Source organism: Bombina bombina, chromosome 1, assembly GCF_027579735.1.
Source record: "Bombina bombina isolate aBomBom1 chromosome 1, aBomBom1.pri, whole genome shotgun sequence".
Lineage (NCBI taxonomy): Eukaryota > Metazoa > Chordata > Amphibia > Anura > Bombinatoridae > Bombina > Bombina bombina.
This window is the reverse complement of record NC_069499.1, coordinates 635,605,207-635,625,114: the sequence shown is the minus strand read 5'-3', so window position 1 is coordinate 635,625,114 and position 19,908 is coordinate 635,605,207. Positions and strand designations below refer to the sequence as shown.

The window sequence follows — 19,908 nt, the reverse complement described above, 5'->3', positions numbered from 1 at the left end:
AGATACATCCGCCGACCAAGACTTTAGCCAGAGCGCTCTGCGCGCCACAATTGCAAACCCTGAATTTTTCGCCGCTAATCTCGCTAACTGCAAAGCGGCGTCTAAAATAAAGGAATTAGCTAACTTAAGTGCGTGAATTCTGTCCATGACTTCCTCATACGGAGTCTCCCTACTGAGCGACTTTTCCAGTTCCTCGAACCAGAACCACGCCGCTGTAGTGACTGGAATAATGCACGAAATAGGTTGAAGGAGGTAACCTTGCTGTACAAAATTTAAAGCAAACCCTCCAATTTTTTATCCATAGGATCTTTGAAAGCACAATTGTCCTCAATGGGAATGGTCGTGCGTTTGGCTAGTGTAGAAACCGCCCCCTCGACCTTAGGGACTGTTTGCCATATGTCCTTCCTGGGGTCGACAATAGGGAACAATTTCTTAAATATAGGAGGAGGGACAAAAAGGTATGCCTGGCTTCTCCCACTCCTTATTCACTATGTCCGCCACCCGTTTAGGTATCGGAAAGGCATCAGGGTGCACCGGGACCTCTAGGAACTTGTCCATCTTGCACAAGTTTTCTGGGATGACCAGATTGTCACAATCATCCAGAGTAGATAGCACCTCCTTAAGTAATGCGCGGAGATGCTCTGATTTAAATGTCACAACATCAGGTTCTGCCTGCTGAGAAATTCTTCCTGTATCAGAAATTTCTCCATCTGCGAAACCCTCCCTCACTGCCACTTCAGACAGAGTGTTTAAAACAGAGCAATCGCGCTTTCTCTGAAATGCTGGCATTTTGGATAAAATATTAGCTATGGAGTTATCCATTACTGCCGTCAATTGTTGCATAGTAACAAGCATTGGCGCGCTAGAAGTACTAGGGGTCGCCTGCGCGGGCATAACTGGTATAGACACAGAAGGAGAAGATGTAGAACTATCTCTACTTCCTTCATCTGAGGAATCATCCTGGGCAACCTTACTATTTGTGACAATACTGTCCTTACTGTGTTTGGACGCTATGGCACAATTATCACATATATTTCAAGGGGGAACCACATTGGCTTCCATACATACAGAACATGATCTATCAGAAGGTACAGACATGTTAAACAGGCTTAAACTGGTTAATAAAGTAAAAAAAACGTTTTAAAACAAAACCGTTACCGTCTCTTTAAATGTTAAACAGGGCACACTTTATTACTGAATATGTGAAAAACTATGAAGGAATTATCCAATCTTTACCATTTTCACCACAGTGTCTTAATGCATTCAAAGTATTGCACCCCAATTTTCAAGCTGTTAACCCTTAAAATGTGGAAACCGGAGCCGTTTGCAATTTTAACCCCACTACAGTCCCAGCCACAGCCTTTGTTGTGACTTCAACTATCCCAGGGGGGTATTTCAAGCCTTCTAGGAACTTTTTCAGTGGACACCAGACCCTCTCACATGCATCTGCATGCAAGAAACTGTGCAATAATGGCGCAAAAATGAGGCTCTGTCTAATACAGTGAAAGGCCCTTCCTGACTGGGAGGGTGTCTTAACTAGTGCCTGGCGATAAAAAAACGTTCCCCAAATAATAAAAGTGTGAAATCCACTTCAAACTTTAAATAAATACTTAAATAAACAATCGATTTAGCCCTTAAGAGTTTCCACCAGTTAATAGCCCATAATAAGCCCTTTATTCTTTCTAAGTCTAAGAAGATGGCTTACCGATCCCCATGAGGGAAAAATGACAGCCTTCCAGCATTACACAGTCTTGTTAGAAAATGGCTAGTCATACCTTGAGCAGAAAAGTCTGAAAACTGTTCCCCCCAACTGAAGTTCTCTCATCTCAACAGTCCTGTGTGGGAACAGCAATTGATTTTTGTTACTGCTGCTGCTAAAATCATACTCCTCTTTTAAACAGAACTCTTCATCTCTTTCTGTTTCAGAGTAAATAGCACATACCAGCACTATTTTAAAATAACAAACTCTTGATAGAAGAAATAAAAAACTACACCACCACAAACTCCTCACCATCCCCGTGGAGATGCTACTTGTTCAGAGCGGCAAGGAGAATGACTGGGGGGCGGAGCCAGAGGGGGAGCTATATGGACAGCTCTTGCTGTGTGCTCTCCTTGCCTTTCCCTGTAGGGGAGGAGAATATCCCACAAGTAATGGATGACGCCGTGGACCGGACACACCAATGTTGGAGAAACACCACACTCCTCTTACGACCTCCATCTTGGTTGAGGCTTGCAAGAGAATGACTGGGTATGACAGTTAGGGGAGGAGCTATATAGCAGCTCTGCTGTGGGTGATTCTCTTGCAACTTCCTGTTGGGAAGGAGAATATCCCATAAGTAATGGATGATCCGTGGACTGGATACACTTAAGAGAAAATAGAAATACATTTGAATGTTTAAAATTGTATTCTATACTTGAATCATGAAAGATATTTTTTGAGTTAAAGGGACACTGTACCCAAATTTTTTCTTTTGCAATTCAGAAAGAGCATGCAATTTTAAGCAACTTTCTCATTTACTCCTATTATCAATTTTTCTTCATTCTCTTGCTATCATTATTTGAAAAAGAAGGCATCTAAGCTTTTTTTTGGTTTCAGTACTCTGGACAGAACTTTTTTATTGGTGGATGAATTTATCCACCAATCAGCAAGGACAACCCAGGTTGTTCACCAAAAATGGGCCGGCATCTAAACTTACATTCTTGCATTTCAAATAAAGTTACCAAGAGAATGAAGAAAATTTGATAATAGGAGTAAATTAGAAAGTTGCTTAAAATTTCATGCTATATCTGAATCACGAAAGAAATTTTTTGGGTACAGTGTCCCTTTAAGTGTCCCTTTAACAGCTTTGCTGGAGTGCTCTTTGCCTCCTCCTGCTGGCTAGGTGTTGAATATCCCACTAGTAATTGGAATGACGTTGTGGACTCTACATGTCTTAGGAAAGAAACAGTGCTTTAGAAGCATTTAAGGATATCCCAGAGAAAGTGTGCAAACTCACTTGGCCTGGTTGATGTCTTTTTTAGCAGAATGAAGGGCCAAGATAAGCTCCTCCTTCTCTTTCTGTAGTGCTCCAACTTCAGATTCCAGGTTCTTTATGTTGTCCTGAAGATAAAGTACATAACAGTGAAAATCTGCTAATATTAAACATAGAATACGCACAAGTTCTTCATTATCCGTATTTTGTAACTACATACCATGTACTCGCTCTGCATGGGCTCCAGCTGGTTGTCATTCTGCACCATCTTTTTAGCCAAGGCTTCTTTCAACACCAATGCATTGTTTAACTCTATCAACTCCTTGGAGAGCTGTGCCTGCCTCAGGGCATGCTGGGTAGTGAAGCCATCAGAGGAACGCTTTTCTCCTGTGTTGGTTTCTTTCTACAATAAAAATTAAACAAAGGTAAAGGGTGTAGTCTTAATCTATTAGAACATTTTGGTTCTGAGCTATATTTTTACACAACTGACTTCACAGTCCATATACAGATTGTTTTCATCTCTGTAGTACCATTTATATTTGCACCTAATTAGTCTCGTTAGAGATGCTAAGCTTTTAAATGTGTAGATATTTTACCACATGTTCAAATGCGAATTCATAATCTTTAATATCTATAACGCAACAGAAACAAACAAAACAATCATCAATGCAGAACATACCTCTTCTGCTTCAGGTGAGCCAGGGTCCTCTTTAGTCATGGCTTCAATAGAGTCTGCAATACCAGAACTTTCATTCTGCAAAAGAAAGTTTAAAGGACAATAAAAAAAAAAAAAAAAAAAAATGGCCACGTACAGAATAGACAAACCACAGGAAATAAACGTTGAACATTTGACAATGCTAGGAAGACCAACAGTATGTCAAAAGTCCCAGGAGGGTCCCAGCATCAGTTTTATACTGAACAAACAATTGTTTGTAGTCGAGCTGATGAAGCAAACAGTTCAGTTGCCAAGTCTGAATTGTGCATTGATCCATTTCATATAGGCATGTGTGGTGGGAGAACAAAGGGAGAGAATCTAAATCCAGATTGCCTGCCTTTCCTTTAAAGGAAAAAGTATACAGATTTTTATATAAAATTTAGTTGTGTATCAAAACAATATATTTTCAATATTTTGCCCCTTTTCATGTAATTTAGCTCTGAAAGTTGAGCCATTTCTAATTCGAACAACCTGGAATGCACCCTACTAAATTCTAAAGGCAAACTCTGTTATACATCTGTACCTAATTGGAATTATCAGATAACTGATCAACAATTACACTTTATACTAATTTTGACCATGATTAACCTTATAGTTTGAGAACAAAACAAAAACAAAACAAAAAAAAAAAAGATTGGCAAATAGTGGGTGGAGTTTAGCTACTGAAAAACAACTGCATTTAAAAAAAAAACCGCTGAGTCTCAGAGTTTTTAATTCTTCAGAACATGACATACACGTCTTGAGATTAGTTACTCAATAAAAACTGTAAAGGCAGAGCTTAAAATATAAAAGGAAAAAAAGTGCATTTGTAGAGGTATGTCCATGTACACCAATAGAGGTAGCAGGAAAATGTTGATATATAGCTTGACATGCATACAAGATATTTTACATCAATTAAATATTACTCTCATGCACACGCTATGAATCAAGTTAAATAAGAGCCCTAACAATGTATAGTAGTGTATAATGTAGTCGACATTCATTTCTGACATACCATGCACTACATTGCATAATAGGGCATTTTAAAAATATAGTCCTTAGTTGGTCAGCAAGCTCTTTACCTGAAGTTGAGCAATGACCTGCTGTAAATTACGGATGACCTCCACATTCTCCTTCATTTCTTGGTCTTCAAGGGTCTCTACCAGCCTCTGCAGATCTACTTTGCACCTGAGGTAATTAATAAATGTTTAAGCTGTACAACACAACCAAGTAACTGTATAACTTACATGATCAGAGTAGGTACTTACGCAGCATGCTGTTTGAGCTCTTCAATTGTTGATATCAACTTATCATTCTCTTGTTCTGTCTGCAGAAAAATTGTGATGGAAAGTATTATAAAGACGATTTGCCTATGGCTTCACTGCCACATTGCCCAAAACATTTCTATTGAGATAACCCCCAACCCCGTTAAGAACACATGTAATCTTAAAACAGCACATAGCATAGAGCTCAGTAAGCACCATTTTATTCACCTAAGTATTGGTGGCTTTATTTTTTAAAGGAAAGGGTGGGGGGGGGGGGGACCTCACGTGCAAAATACAGTCTATTACACGCAAAGAAGCAATATAACTTTAATGTTCCTTTGAATAAAGAGCACAACTCTAACCAAGATTTAAAATAAAATAAAAAATGCAGGTTCATTCTGGAACAATCGTCTTAGTGAGCGCGAGCTTTCATATGCCTGATTAAAAAAAAAAAAGGTATGCTTACCTGATTAATTTCTTTCTGGACATTGAGAGTCCACAACGTCATTCCAATTACTAGTGGGATATTCAGGAGGCAAAGAGCACCCCAGCAGCGCTGTTAAAGGGATACTAACCCCATGTTTTTTCTTTCATGATTCAAATAGAGCATGCAATTTTAAGCAACTTTCTAATTTACTCCTATTATCAATTTTTCTTTGTTCTCATGTTATCTTGATTTGAAAAAGCATTAATAAAAGGCTAGGAGCCGGCCCATTTTTTAGTTCAGCACCTTAGTAGAGCTGCTAATTGGTTTGCTACATTTAGCCACAAATCAGCAAGTGCTAACCATGTGCTGAACAAAAAATGGTCTGGCTCTAAAGCCTACAGTACTGCTTTTTCAAATCAAGATAGCATGAGAACAAAGAAAAATTGATAATACGAGTAAATTAGAAAAGTGCTTAAAATCTCATGCTCTATCTGAATCATGAAAGAAAAAAATTGGGTTTAGTATCCCTTTAAGTGTAACTTCCCTTACCCATAAACCCCAGTCATTCAGCCGAAGGAAAATGGAAAAAGAAATAAAAGGGTAAAAAAGTGCTTGAGGTTTACTCAAAAAAAACTGCCTAATTATAATAAAAAGAGGGCAGATCATGGACTCTCCATGTCCGGAAAGAAAATAAAATTTATGCTTACCTGATAAATTTTGTTTCTTTTTAGACACGATGAGTCCACGGCCTGCCCTGTTCTACGAGACAGGTTATTAATTTTTGTAAACTTCAGACACCTCTGCACCTTGGCTTTTCCTTTCTCTTCCTAACTTCGGTCGAATGACTGGAGTGGAAGGGAAGGGAGGAGCTATATATACAGCTCTGCTGTGGTGCTCTTTGCCTCCTCCTGCTGACCAGGAGGCATAATCCCACAAGTAAGGATGAAATGCGTGGACTCATCGTGTCTAAAAAACATAAATAAAAAATAATTATCAGGTAAGCATAAATTTTAGACACGATGAGTCCACGCATTTCATCCTTACTTGTGGGATTATGCCTCCTGGTCAGCAGGAGGAGGCAAAGAGCACCACAGCAGAGCTGTATATATAGCTCCTCCCTTCCCTTCCACTCCAGTCATTCGACCGAAGTTAGGAAGAGAAAGGAAAAGCCAAGGTGCAGAGGTGTCTGAAGTTTACAAAAATTAATAACCTGTCTCGTAGAACAGGGCAGGCCGTGGACTCATCGTGTCTAAAAAGAAACAAAATTTATCAGGTAAGCATAAATTTTCTTTTCTTTTCTTTTTAAAGACACAATGAGTCCACGGATTTCATCCTTACTTGTGGGATACAATAACAAAGCTAGAGTACACGGATGAAAAGGGAGGGACAAGACAGGAAACCTAAACAGAAGGCACCACTGCTTGAAAAACCTGTCTCCCCAAAACATCCTCAGACAAAGCAAAAGGTATCAAATCTGTAAAATATAGAAAAAGTGTGAAGAGAGAACCAAGTTGCAGCCTTGCAAATCTGTTCAACAGAAGCATCATTTTTGAATGCCCATGAGGAAGCAACAGCCCTGGTGGAATGAGCCATAACACATGCAGGAGGCTGCTGTCCAGTAGTATATCAGATGCAAAACGGATGAAACTCTTCAGCTAAAAAGAAAGAGGGGTAGCCGTAGCTTTCTGACCCTTACGTTCTCCCGAAAAAAAGACAAATAGAGAAGACGATTGACGAAAGTCCTTAGTCGCTTGCAAGTAAAATTTTAAAGCACGAACTACGTCCAAATAGTGCCGCAGACGTTCCTTCTGAGAAGGATTAGGACACAAGGAAGGAACAACAATCTCCTGATTAATGTTCCTGTCTGAAAAAAACTTAGGAAGAAAACCAAGATTAGTACGTAAAACCACCTTATCCTAATGAAAAATAAAAGGTGAATTATATTGTAATGCCGAAAGCTCAGACACTCTTCGAGCAAAAGAATGGCAACAAGAAATAAAACTTTCCAAGATAACAACTTAATATCTATGGAATGCAAAGGTTCAAACGGAACGCTGTGAAGAACATTAAGAACTAAATTCAAACTCCATGGAGGAGCAATTTGTTTAAACACAGGCCTGATTCTAATCAAAGCCTAACAAAAAGATTGAATATCTGGCACATCTGCCAGATGCTTGTGCAACAAAATAGATAAGGCAGAGATCTAACCCGTTAGGGAACTCGCTGATAAACGCCTCTCCAATCCTTCTTGGAGAAAAGATAAAATCCAGGGAATCCTAACTCTACTCCATGAGTAGCCCTTGGATTCACACCAATAAAGATCTGTGTCCAATCATATGGTAAATATTCCTAGATACAGGCTTACGTGCCTGAATTAAAGTAACTATGACCGAATCAGAGAAAACCCCGCTTGGATAAAATTAAGCTTTCAATCTCCAAGCCAAGCAGCAGAGAAACTAGAATCAGGTGAAGGAAGGGTCCCTGAATGAGAAGGTCCATCCTCAATGGAAACTTCCAAGGTGGCAAAGATGACATGTACACTAGATCGGCATACCAAATCCCGCAAGGCCACGCAGAAGCAATGAGGATCAGTGAAGCCTTCTCCTGTTTGATTGCGGGGAAGAAGCGCAAACAAGGTGAATAGATATGCTAGGCTGAAGGACCAAGGAACTGCCAAGGCATCTATCAGCTCGGCCTGGAAATCCCTGGGCCTGGACCCGTACCTCGGAAGCTTGGCAATATGACGAGATTCCATGAGATTCAACTCCAGCCGACTCCATTTGAAAATCATGGAGGAGAATACTTCCGGATAGAGTTCCCACTCTCCCGGATGAAAATCCTGCCTACTCAGAAAGTCCGCTTCCCAGTTGTCCACCCCTGGGATATGAATCCCTGCCAGATGACAAGAATGGGCCTCCGCCCACCGGATCATCCTGGCTACCTCGATCATCGCTAAGGAACTCCTCGTTCCTCCTGGATGATTGAAGTAGACCACTGTCGTTATGTTGTCTGACTGGAATCTGATGAATTGAGCCGAAACCAACTGAGGCCAAGCCCGAAGAACATTGAAGATCACTCTCAGCTCTAAAATGTTGATAGAAAGGAGAGACTCTGTCCAAGTCCCTACTCCCTGAGCTGTAAAAAAACCCAGGCTGCTCCCCAACCAAAAAGGCTGGCTTCCGTTGACATGATCACCCATGACGGTCTGCGAAAGCACGTTCCCTGGGACAGATGATCCAGAGACAATCACCATTGAAGAGAATCCCTTGTCTCCTTATCCATTAGTATTCGGGGAGACCAAACTGTATAATCTTCAATCCATTGCCTGAGCATGCTCAACTGCATGGATCTGAGATGGAACCGAGCATATGTGATGACGGCCATTGCCGCCACCATCAGTCCGATTACCTCCATGCACTGAGCCACTGAAGGCCAAGGAGTGGACTAAATGGCTAAACAAGTATCGATACTCTCTAATTACCTGACATTCTGTCAGAAGAATCTTAAGTGATCTGTAATCTATAATGATTCCCAAGAAAATAACCTTTGTGCATAGGACTAAGGGACTCATTTCCAAATTTACCTTCCACCCGTAAGACCACAGGAAGGATAACACCAAGAACGTGTGAAATCTTGCTAGCTGCAAGGATGGCGCCTGGACTAGAAATATCGTCAAAATAGGATGCCACTGTTATACCCCGTAACTGAAGCACCTCCAACAGCGTTCCCAGAGGTCTTACGAAAGCTCAGAGAGCTGAGACAAGACTGAAAAGAAGAATCACGAACTGGAGAGTTTGTTCAATGACTGGGCACATGAATGTACGTGTCCTTTAAACTGTCATAAATTGACCCTCTCGGATCAAAGGAAGGATGGAACGAATAGCTGCAATCCTGAAGGAGGGCACACCAAGAAAATTGGTTTAGACTCTTGAGATCTAAAAAAAGTGGACCGAAGGTTCCCTCTTTTATGATAAAGCATTCTCAGGTCTGAGATGTCTCTTACGTAGTGTAAGAACGCTTCTACATTTGCCTGCTCTGCAGATAATCTTGAAAACGGAAAAACTGCCTTTGGGAGGAAATCTCGAACTCCAAATTGAAACCCTGGGACACTATTTTCTATTGCCCAGGGATTCTGAACATCTCTATCCCAAGCCTGAAAGTCTACCCTCAACAAGATGATTCAACAGCAGGCTATGTGGATATATATATATATATATATATATATATATATATATATATATATATATATATATATATATATATATATATATATATATAATTTATTTTTTTTATTTAAAATTTCAAAAGGAGATTACTTCCGTCAAACCAGGTTCCAACAAGGTCTTCCCCTTGTAAAGAAAACAGTAAAAGACTTAGAGCATACATCCGTAGAACAATGTTCTAAACCATAAGGCTCTGAGAGCTGGAACAGAGAAACCTGAAATCTATGTTCCCGGTTTGATAACCTGAAAGGAAGAATTTGAAACAAAGGAATTAACCAATTTGAAAGCTTATATCCTATCCTGGAGTTTATCCAGGGGAGCGTCATAGTAGTATCAAACAACGCATCAAACCAATAGGTCGTCGCACTAGTGACGGTAGCAAAGTACACAGCTGGCTGCCTTAGAAACCCTGGTGTACATTCCTTTCCTAACCTTTAGTCCATAGGACCTGTGAAAAACCCAACACTCTTCTAAGTGTACAGTAGTTCTCGTAGCTAAGCTAGAAACTACTCAATCCTGAGACGGCTATGGGAAACCTCATATCAAATATAGGGAATGCGGTTTCTTATAACTTCCTAGACGCACAATTCGTAATAGCCACTACTGAATCAATCACCCTAAATGATTGAAAAGAATGCCTCTAGAAATGTTGTCTACCATGTGGTAAAAACATAACGCATGAAATGCAGAGTAACTCCAGGTGGAGTGAGAGAGCAAGCACAGGGCACTGCATGTGAGCTTCCAGAGACTCCTAAACAGCAAACACCTTTGAAGGAGTAAATTCAGAAAAAAGTAAAAAAAACTTTTATAAAAAGTGATACATAAAAAAAAACTTTACCGTCACTTGAAACTGTAAAAGTAACTTCGTATTTCAGCGTGCAGAAGCAAGCTAAATTAGCATGCCAATATAGCTGTTTGTAGACATCGTCATGACATTAAAGAAGCAATGTCTTGTGCAGTAATTCCAGATGGGAATTGCAAGGAACCGCAGGGCACTGCATGAAACTCTCTTTAAAACATAAAAGTAATTTCATATTTCTATGTGCCGAAGCAAGTAAATTAGAATGTCAACATTGCTGCTCATAAACATTGCCATGACATTAAAAAAGCAATGTCTTGTGCAGCAATTCCAGATTGGAATTGAAAGTAACCGCAGGGCACTGCATGTGACTGTCTCTTTAAAATTTAAAAGCAACTTATTTCTGTGTGTAGAAACAAGTAACTTAGTATGGCAACCTAGCTGTTACAGTCACTTTAATTCGTAAAAGGGAACTTTATTTTATGCATGCTCTTGTTCCATCCTGAAACACAGGGGTGACATAAGCAAGCAAGCAGCTGAAATTCCTTAACAAAAGTAATACCTAGAAAACGTTACTGTCCCTTTAATTCTTAAAAAGGTAACTTTATGTTATGTTGGCTCGTATTCCATCCTAAAACTCAGGGATACAAATAAGCAAACAAACAGCTCAATTCCTTAGAGTACTGTTACGTTAATACTCTCTTTAATTTTAAAACTCCCCCATTTTATATGTATGCCAAAAGGCGGGGTAAATATTCCGGACTAAGTCTCATCGAAAAACTGTCTGGTGCAATACCATCACCCTATAGAGAACACTATTCTCCTTTGAGATCAGGACAAACAAAAAACAGAGGTGCGCAACTAAAATGGCGTTAAGCATAAATCTGCCCATCGTGGGCGTTATAATCCTCTCCCTGTCGCCATTTATCTTTCAAAAAAGGCCTTTGGGCAAATAGAAGCGGACTGAACAGTCTAGTCCGAAAAGCAAATAAAGTAATGTGGATTCACCTACACTGAGCCGCTCAAGCATAGCTCATAAATTGATCCAGAGTAAAGTTAGAACTTACCTCATCTCCTGCTGGAGCGTAAGGCAGTCTCCCCGTGTGTGAGGTCCTCTCCCTCACAGTCCTGAGTAAATATCCCTCAGATTTTCTTGGTAAGGGCAGCAAACAATTACATGGGAGGCGCAGTGAGAATTATGTCCCACAAGTTCCCATTGCTCTAAAGCCACCAAATGCTCTCCTGTAGAGACTGATATGGACTATGGCTACACTCTGGGACAAAGTAGCACTCTCTGGCGCTACTTTAAAAATAATAAACACTTGATTGAATAATCTTTTCTAACACCTCACTTTACCTCTTCCTATCACTAACATAGGCAAAGAGAATGACTGGGGTGGGAGGGAAGGGAGGAGCTATATATATACAGCTCTCCTGTGGTGCTCTTTGCCTCCTCCTGATGACCAGGAGGCGTAATCCCACAAGTAAGGATGAAATCCGTGGACTCATTGCGTCTTTAAAAAGAAAGAAATGTATCAGGTAAGCATAAATTGTTTTCTTTTCTATGACATGGAGAGTCCACGTCGTCATTCAAATTACTAGTGGGAACCAATACGCAAGCTAGAGGACACGGAATGAATAGGGAGGGAGAACAAGGCAGGTGGACCTCAAAACGAAGGCACCCTTCTCACAAAAAAAGCCTCAGCCGGGGAAAAATAATTTAAGTAGCAGAATTTTGAAAAAGAATGCAAAGAGGACCATGTTGCCGCCTTACAAAACTGTTCTACAGAAGCTTCACCTTTGAAAGCCCAAGAAGAGGAGACAGCCCTAGTGGGATGAGCTGTAATTCTCTCCGAAGTTTGCTGCCCAGCAGTCTCAAAGCAAAACGAAACAAACTTCTCAATCAGAGAGAAAGAGGAGAAAATGGAGGCCTTACCCCTACATTTTCAAGAGAAAACAACAAATAGGGCAAAAGATTGTCAAAAATCCTTAGTAGCTTGCAATTAAAAATCTTAAACACGCACAACATCCAAGTTAATGCAAAAGACGTTCCTTATTAGAAAGAGGATTATGACAAAAAGGAACCACAATATCCTAATGTTGTTTCGATCCAACACCACCTTAGGGAGAAAACCTAAATTAGTACGAAGAACCGCCTTATCTGCATGAAAGATAAGGTAGGGAGAATCACACTGCGGAGCTGAAAGCTCAGAAACTCTGCGAGCGGAAGAAAAAGCAAGGAGAAACAAAACCTTCAAACATAACAATTTGACATCAACAATATGCATTGACTCAAACGGAGCCTACTGCAAAACTTAAAGAACTAGATTAAGTCTCCAAGGAGGAGCAACAGATTGAAATACAGGCCTGATTTTGACCAGGGCCTGTACAAAAGCTTGAACATCTGGTAAAGCTGCCAGATGTTTGCAAAAGAATAGATAATGCAGAAATCTGACCCTTCAGAGAACTGACTGACAAACCTTTCGCCAGGCCACCCTGAAGAAAAGATAAAAAACGGGGAATCCTCACACGGCTTCAGGAGAAAAACTAATATTAACGCTGTATCTATGGAAAATTTTGCTAGTAACAGACTTGCGAGCCTGAAGCATAGTAACAATGACCGCTGCAGTAAAAACACGTCTAGACAGGACTAGTCGTTCAATCTACAAGCAGTCAGCTACAGAGAATCTAGGTTTGGATGAAGGAAGAACCTTGAATTAGAAGGAGCTTCCTCAGAAATAATCTCCAAGGTATAGATGACATCCCTACCAGATTGGCAAACCAGATCCTGTGATGCCATGTAGGAGCAATTAAGATTACTGATGTTCTCTACTAATAGATACGAGTAATAACTTGTGGAGGAGAGCAAACTAAGAAAACAGATAAGCCAGAGAGAACAATCAAAGAACAGCCTGAGGATCTCTTGACCCTCAACCGTACTTTGGAACCTTGCCGTTTTGGCGGGACGCCATCAGATCCAACTCTAGAACCCCCCACCAGAGAAACCCTTCCGGATGGAGAGCTCACTCCCCGGGTGAACGGTCTGTCTGCTCAGGAAATCTGCCTCCCAAGTGTCCACTCCTGGAATGAGGATGGTCGATGATAGACAATCGTGAGCTTCTGCCCACTGCCAAATGGGAGTAACCTCCATCCTGGCCAAGGAACTCTGAGTTCCTCCCTGGTGGTTGATGTAAGCAACTGAAGTGATGATGTCCGACTAATCTAAGACACAATACTAAAGCTAAAAGAAGCCCAGCTACCAAGGAATTGAAGATAGCTGTCAACTCCAAGATGTTTAGAGGGAGGGAAGACTCCTCCAGGATTCACAAGTCCTGAGCTTTTAGAGAACCCTACACTTCTCCCCAGCCGAATAGGCTGGCAATCATAGTCAAATCACCCAGGAGGGTCTCAGGAAGCAATCCCGAGCCAAAAATTCCTTTGAAATCCCCCACGAGAGAAAATCTCTTGATAGGGAATCCAGATGTATCTTTTGCGATAAATCTGAATGGACTCTGTTCCACAGACTGAGAATGCATAGTTGCAGAGGTCTCAGATGGAACCGAGCAAAAAAGGAACAAATGTCCATAAAGCAATCGGACCAATCACCTCCATGTATAGAGCCACCGATGGGCGAATAGCAGATTGGAGAGAAAGGCACAAAGAAAGAAGATTGGATTTCTTGAAAATATTCATGGACAGGGAAACGATTGTCCCTAAGAGAAAAAAAAACTCTTATTCTGATTCACTTTCCAACCACCGGAATGTAGAAAAAAAAAAAAAAAAAAAAAAAAAAAAAAAAAAACATCTCTGTATGAGATTTGCTAGATGAAAAGATGACACCTGAACCAAGATGTGGTTTAGGTAAGGTGCTACAGCAATTTCCTGGGATCTGACCACTGCCAAAAGGAGCTCCTAGAACCTATGAATATTCTGGGAACTGTGGCAAGACAAAATGGAAGTGCAACAAACTGGAAATGCTTGTCCAGAAAGGCAAACCTCAGAAAATGGATAAGATCCTTGATGGGAATATGAAGATACCCGTCCTTCTGGCCAAAGTCGTCATGAACTGACCTTCCTGAACCCAGGAGAAAATAGAACGAATAGCTTCCATCTAAACGCAAATTCGGTAGCCTGCAAATCATGATTTAGGCAAGGCTATTTGTAACCCATCAGTTAAAGGCAACTCGCTGTAAGGAACAACTAGTCACAGCTGGATTTAATCTCCTGACCTTCAGCTTTGAAAGCAGCAAAGTTTACCACTTAGCCATTATGGGAACTGGAACAATCACTCCCAGGGAAGACAGGTCCTTCACGCAGATTAAGACGACCACTTATTGCCTGGATAGCAGGAAACTTGGACAGGAAAAACATGTCCCTGGAGAAGCAAGACCTGAATCCTTTTTCTGTAACCTAGGGATACTATTTTCCCACGTTTCCAGGATCTGGGAATCCTTCCTAACCTGAGGAAGGAAATATCCCTTTAACTTGCATGCTGGTATTACAGAATTTTTTTTAGCAAGGTCTTGAACATTGATCCTATCTAGGATCTTTTCTAAAGTAGTCGCTTCAGAAACTATACCAGACAAAATATCGCTCCAATAAGCTGCCGAGTCCAACTGCAGCAATACTTGCGAATGGATGACAGTGAAGACTCCTCAAAAGAGCATCTTTCTTAAAGAAAAAGTAAATCCTAGCGTTTTACAAATAAAGGGGACTTTCATTCATGAAGTATAAGATATACTTACTTTAAGTAAGCCAATAGCTTCCAATCCATGGGATCCCGGAAGAATAACTATCCTCAACATACAATATATAGGATAGAACCCAAATACATAGACAGATCAGCCTGTACAAAAAGGATGATGTCAGACATTGGATAACAAGCCTCTCAATATAAAGAAGGACAAATTATTGCTCTTATGTACATAGAACAAGGCAACCAACAACAAAGTGACCGAAGAGAACTAATAAATATTAAAAAAATGATACATAGGACAAAGCATGATGTACACACACCTACATACATACACACACACACACACACACACACAAAGGACAAACAATGTCAGACAAAATAGAGTCCAACGTCAGTAAATATGTAAAAAAAAAAAAATTGCTTCATACTAAATATGAAAAAAAAAAAAATTGCTTCATAATAAGGAACGCTGTTATAAAAAAAAGGTAAAGAACTCCTTATCACAGGGATTAAAAATAAAAGAACAAATAAGAAGTAAATCAAATATTTTACTTCGTATCAATAAAAGCAGCATGACAAACTAAGGGAAATGTTTGATAAGCAAGAAATTGAATCTTACATTAAACTGCCACAAGATGGCGAAAAACCCTTAGCAATAAGGATTGGAGCAAGATATTCCTTCCCCTGTCCAGCTCTTACAAACTATAAGGGTGCAAAACCTTTAAAAATACAACTGTTTAAATTCATTATTAAAGAAATTTAGGGCAGTATTATAAATACCTCTAATAGACCCAAATGAGCTAAGTAAATGAGTGCGCTGGAGACAAGCTCCATGTAGGAGCCGATCCCGTACACAGTCCGAGGCGAATAGACTACCGCATTATGAAAAAAAAAAGTAGTAAAAATTATGCCCTATCGATAGACACTGGTAATCCTAGAGAGCGCCGCCGCCGCAGACACTGGCGGCAGATTGATGCGATAATCTTTACAGAAATAAGCCGATCCAGGCCTGAGGTAAGAGGAACTGAAATGCGGACATATGAAAAAGCCGCCTCTTTCAATCATAGGTCCTTTAAAGGAGTTTGTATCATATAGTTTAAAACAACGGCCATAAGCTGTCAGGTACAGGTTACACTCAAAACTTAACGTATCACAGTAAAAGAAAAACTAATACAGATACATGCGTCTCCTCTCATCGATGTAGAAGGAGGAGCAACAGTTGAAGATCTCTCTAAAATAAAAACGCTGCAAACACTCACGCAGCAGAAAAAGACAAGGTGGGAAAAATCACAGGGTATCTGATTTAAAATAGCGCTGCCATCACTGAGAGATAAAAGTGCGCACATATAGCAGAAAAAAAAAAAAAAAAAAACACAACTATGTCTTCCTAGATGTATGTACAATTTATTTAAAGTTGTACCACAACACCTTTCTCACTGAATTAGTGACAAAACCTCTTCCCAGATATAATAAAATGGAAGATTAGGGGTCCGATAGAACTCCCGATAAGAGCTCAAGCATGCAAAGACCACCGCATTAAACAGTTTCTTTTCAAAACAAATCGGCATTCAGAAGCTAAAGACTATAAGCTTCAAATGATAAAATGCCATAAGGTTCCAATAGATTCTGCCCCTCAAAGAATAAATTAAAAACAGGCAAAAGTCCCCCATCCATAGGCATTAAGCCCCCCTCACTTAGACCACAAGCCATCGAGGGAAAAGACAATCAAGGGACTTACCAGTCTTGCAGCTTTATCAGCAGCATGTGGTTTGGCAGAAAAAACTTCATCCTGACAGGAAACTTAGGCTTCAGCTGTAGGGCAGGAACAACTTAGGTGTGATAGACACTCTACTCTTTTTCAGGGACCTAAAGGAAAGAGCAGAGTAACCAACCCTGGCATTCTATGAAGGGGTAGCATAATGTTAGAAATAAAGCAAAGACAACCTCGCCGCATTCTAACTGCTAAAAGCCACCATTACTCTTACTTAAGAGATTGACATGGACACAGCATAGCCCCAAATCCTTGCTTGCAGAGAAAAGTACCCATAAAAGAATAAAATATCTTAAGACACTTATTTGCACATCCTCCACTGACAAAGTCAAAGAGAATGACTGGGGATTATGGGTAAGGGAAGTTAACAGCTTTGCTGGGGTGCTCTTTGCATCCTCCTGGCCAGGAGTTGAATATCCCACTAGTAATTGGAATGGCGTTGGACTCTCCATGTCATCGGAAAGAAACAAAAATTATGTAAATTTATGCTTACCTAAAATTATTTTCTTTGCTGGCAGGGAGAGTCCACAAATGCATGCATTATTGTTGGGAATTTACTTCTTGGCCAACAGGAGGAGGCAAAGACACTGCAGCCAAAGCATTAAGTAACCATCTCACTTCCCATACTACCCCAGTCATTCAGCTGAGGAGACTGAAAACTAGGAGAAACACAGGGGATATAGGAGGTGCCTGAAGATAAGGAAAAAAAACGCTGCCATAAAAATAACGGGGCGGGTTCGTGGACTCCACAAATTCATTTGTTACCATTAGGAATCCAATACCCAAGCCAGAGAGGAGGAAGACGGACCTAATCAGAAGGCACCACTGCCTGAAGCACTTTTCTCCCAAAAGAAGCCTCAGCTGAGGCACACACATCGAACTTGTAAAATTTTGAAAAGGTATACAAAGAGGACCAGGTAGCCGCCTTACAGATTTGTTCCATAGAGGCTTCATTCTTAAAGCCCAAGAAGAGGACATCGCACAGGTAGAGTTAGAGTCGTAATCCTCTTGGGAGGCTGTTGACCAGCCTTCTCATATGCCAAACAAATTACACTTTTTAGCCAAAAAGAAAGTAGTTGTAGTGGCTTTCGGACTTTTGTGTTTACCAGCATACACAACTAACAAAGAAAAAAAAAGATCGTCTAAAATCCTTGGTAGCATGGAGATAGAATTTCAAAGCACGCACGACATCCAGATTGTGCAACAAACGTTCCTTCTGAGAAGGTTTAGGACAAAGAAGGCACATCAATCTCCTGACTGATATTGTAGTCAGAGACCACCTTAGGAAGAAAACCCAACTTGGTACGTAGAACCACCTTCTCAGCATGGAAAACAAGATGAGGATCACACTGTCAGATAAATTCTGAAACTCTACAAGCAGTAGAAATAACCAACAAAAACAAACCCTTCCAAGATAGAAGTTGATTAACTTAATGCATAGGCTCAAATGGAGCCTGCTGAAGAACCAGATTAAGGCTCCAAGGAGGAGCAACAGGTTTAAAAACCGGCCTGATTCTAACCAGGGTTTGAACAAAGGACTGAATGTTCGGAAGATGAGCTAACTGCTTATGTAACACGAAAAGGGCAGAAATCTGTCTCTTGAGAGAACTAGAAGACAAAACCTCTCTCCAAACCCTCTTGGAGAAACAAAAGAATTTGAGGAACTCTCACCTTGTGCCAAGGGAAACCTCGATCCTCACACCAGGATAGGTAGGTGCGCCACACCTGGTACATCCGACGAGTCACTGACTTACGAGCTTGAATTAGAGTATAAATGACCCTGTCAGAAAAACCTTTTAGACAGAACTAGGCGTTCAATCTGCACATAGTCCCGCCTCCCAAATGTCCACCCCCGGGATATGGAATGGTGAAAAGTGACAATTGTAGGGCTCTGCCCACTGAATGACGCAAGAGACTAACTTCATAGCCAGGGAACTCCCAATACCTCCCTGATGATCGATATAAGCCAGTAGATTAGGAGGTAAATATTTCCTGCGCTGTATGTTTGTATGCTCTTGTAGCCAAAGAGGTTCTCCTCAGGAACAGTATGGGTAATAGAAAAGTGGGAGGAGGTAACAAGAGCGCTGAGGAAGCTATTACAAACTAATGGAGATAAAATGGATGTGCAAGAAGCTCTGTGCTATATTAAAAAACTAAAATATGATAATAATGTGCTAGAACAATAATATATTTTTTGATTTCTCACTATATGTGGAAGATGATAAAAAAAATAAACATGCTCTTAATTTTTTAGTGTGTGTGTGTGTGTGTGTGTGTGTGTGTGTGTGTTTTTATCATATATATTTTTCATTGAATGTATTAGTTCCTACTTTTTAACAAATAGCTCCCTCCTATACAAATTGTCCTTCAATATGCACTCTATAACGTGAATTTTAAAAACCCCAGCTCCATAAAGGCACAAACAGAAACACTTCAATTTCCTTGTTTTTAATATTGATGTTTCTTTATTATCTATACTGATATTTCTTTATTATCCTTTAAATTTCACTCTCAAATCAGCCTTATATATATGGTTAAGAATGTGATAAACTTAATTCCTTTGTAAATTGCAAAACAAAAAACATAGCTATATTGCTTAGCACATTATTTCATCACAGAACCAGCTGCAGCAAATATCAGCATCTTTATTGCACACACTATGCTTCAATAAACTACTCAAAGCAAGGGTATAAAAAGCCCAATCTCACTGGCAGGTGTATGCTTGAAAAAGGCTGCTGTGTCAGTCGAAACGCATTGCAATACACCTGTCAAGGACCGTTACTTGGATATACAGCTCTACCACTGCTATTTTTAAGCACTTCAGCTTGCCATAGAATCCTCATCACGTGAGCGCAGTAAGACTGCAATCAGCTCACGCTGCAAACACCACTCTGTGTTCCATCACAGTAATTAAATCTTTACAAACCCCAGCAGGAAACCAACATTGGATAACTTTGTTTAAAGTTTCTTCAGGCACTTGAATTAAAATCTGTACCACATCTTCACAAAGCACGGACACGGAGCTACGCATTGGGTTTGATAAAAACCAGCTGCAAGTATT

At 40.3% G+C, this 19,908-nt stretch overlaps 1 protein-coding gene across 2 annotated transcripts in view; it reads right to left on the bottom strand.

Moving 5' to 3' along the window:
• The window catches only part of KIF4A (kinesin family member 4A), a 351,035-nt gene that overhangs the window by 294,816 nt on the left and 36,311 nt on the right, over positions 1–19,908 (bottom strand). For both annotated transcript variants that reach the window (XM_053699056.1, XM_053699057.1), the window contains exons 12-16: positions 4,935–4,993; positions 4,749–4,854; positions 3,652–3,726; positions 3,193–3,375; positions 2,997–3,100 (exon numbers count right to left, since the gene is read on the bottom strand). In XM_053699056.1, coding sequence (XP_053555031.1) covers positions 2,997–3,100; positions 3,193–3,375; positions 3,652–3,726; positions 4,749–4,854; positions 4,935–4,993 — 527 coding nt within the window. The remainder of the gene's footprint in view (positions 1–2,996; positions 3,101–3,192; positions 3,376–3,651; positions 3,727–4,748; positions 4,855–4,934; positions 4,994–19,908) is intronic.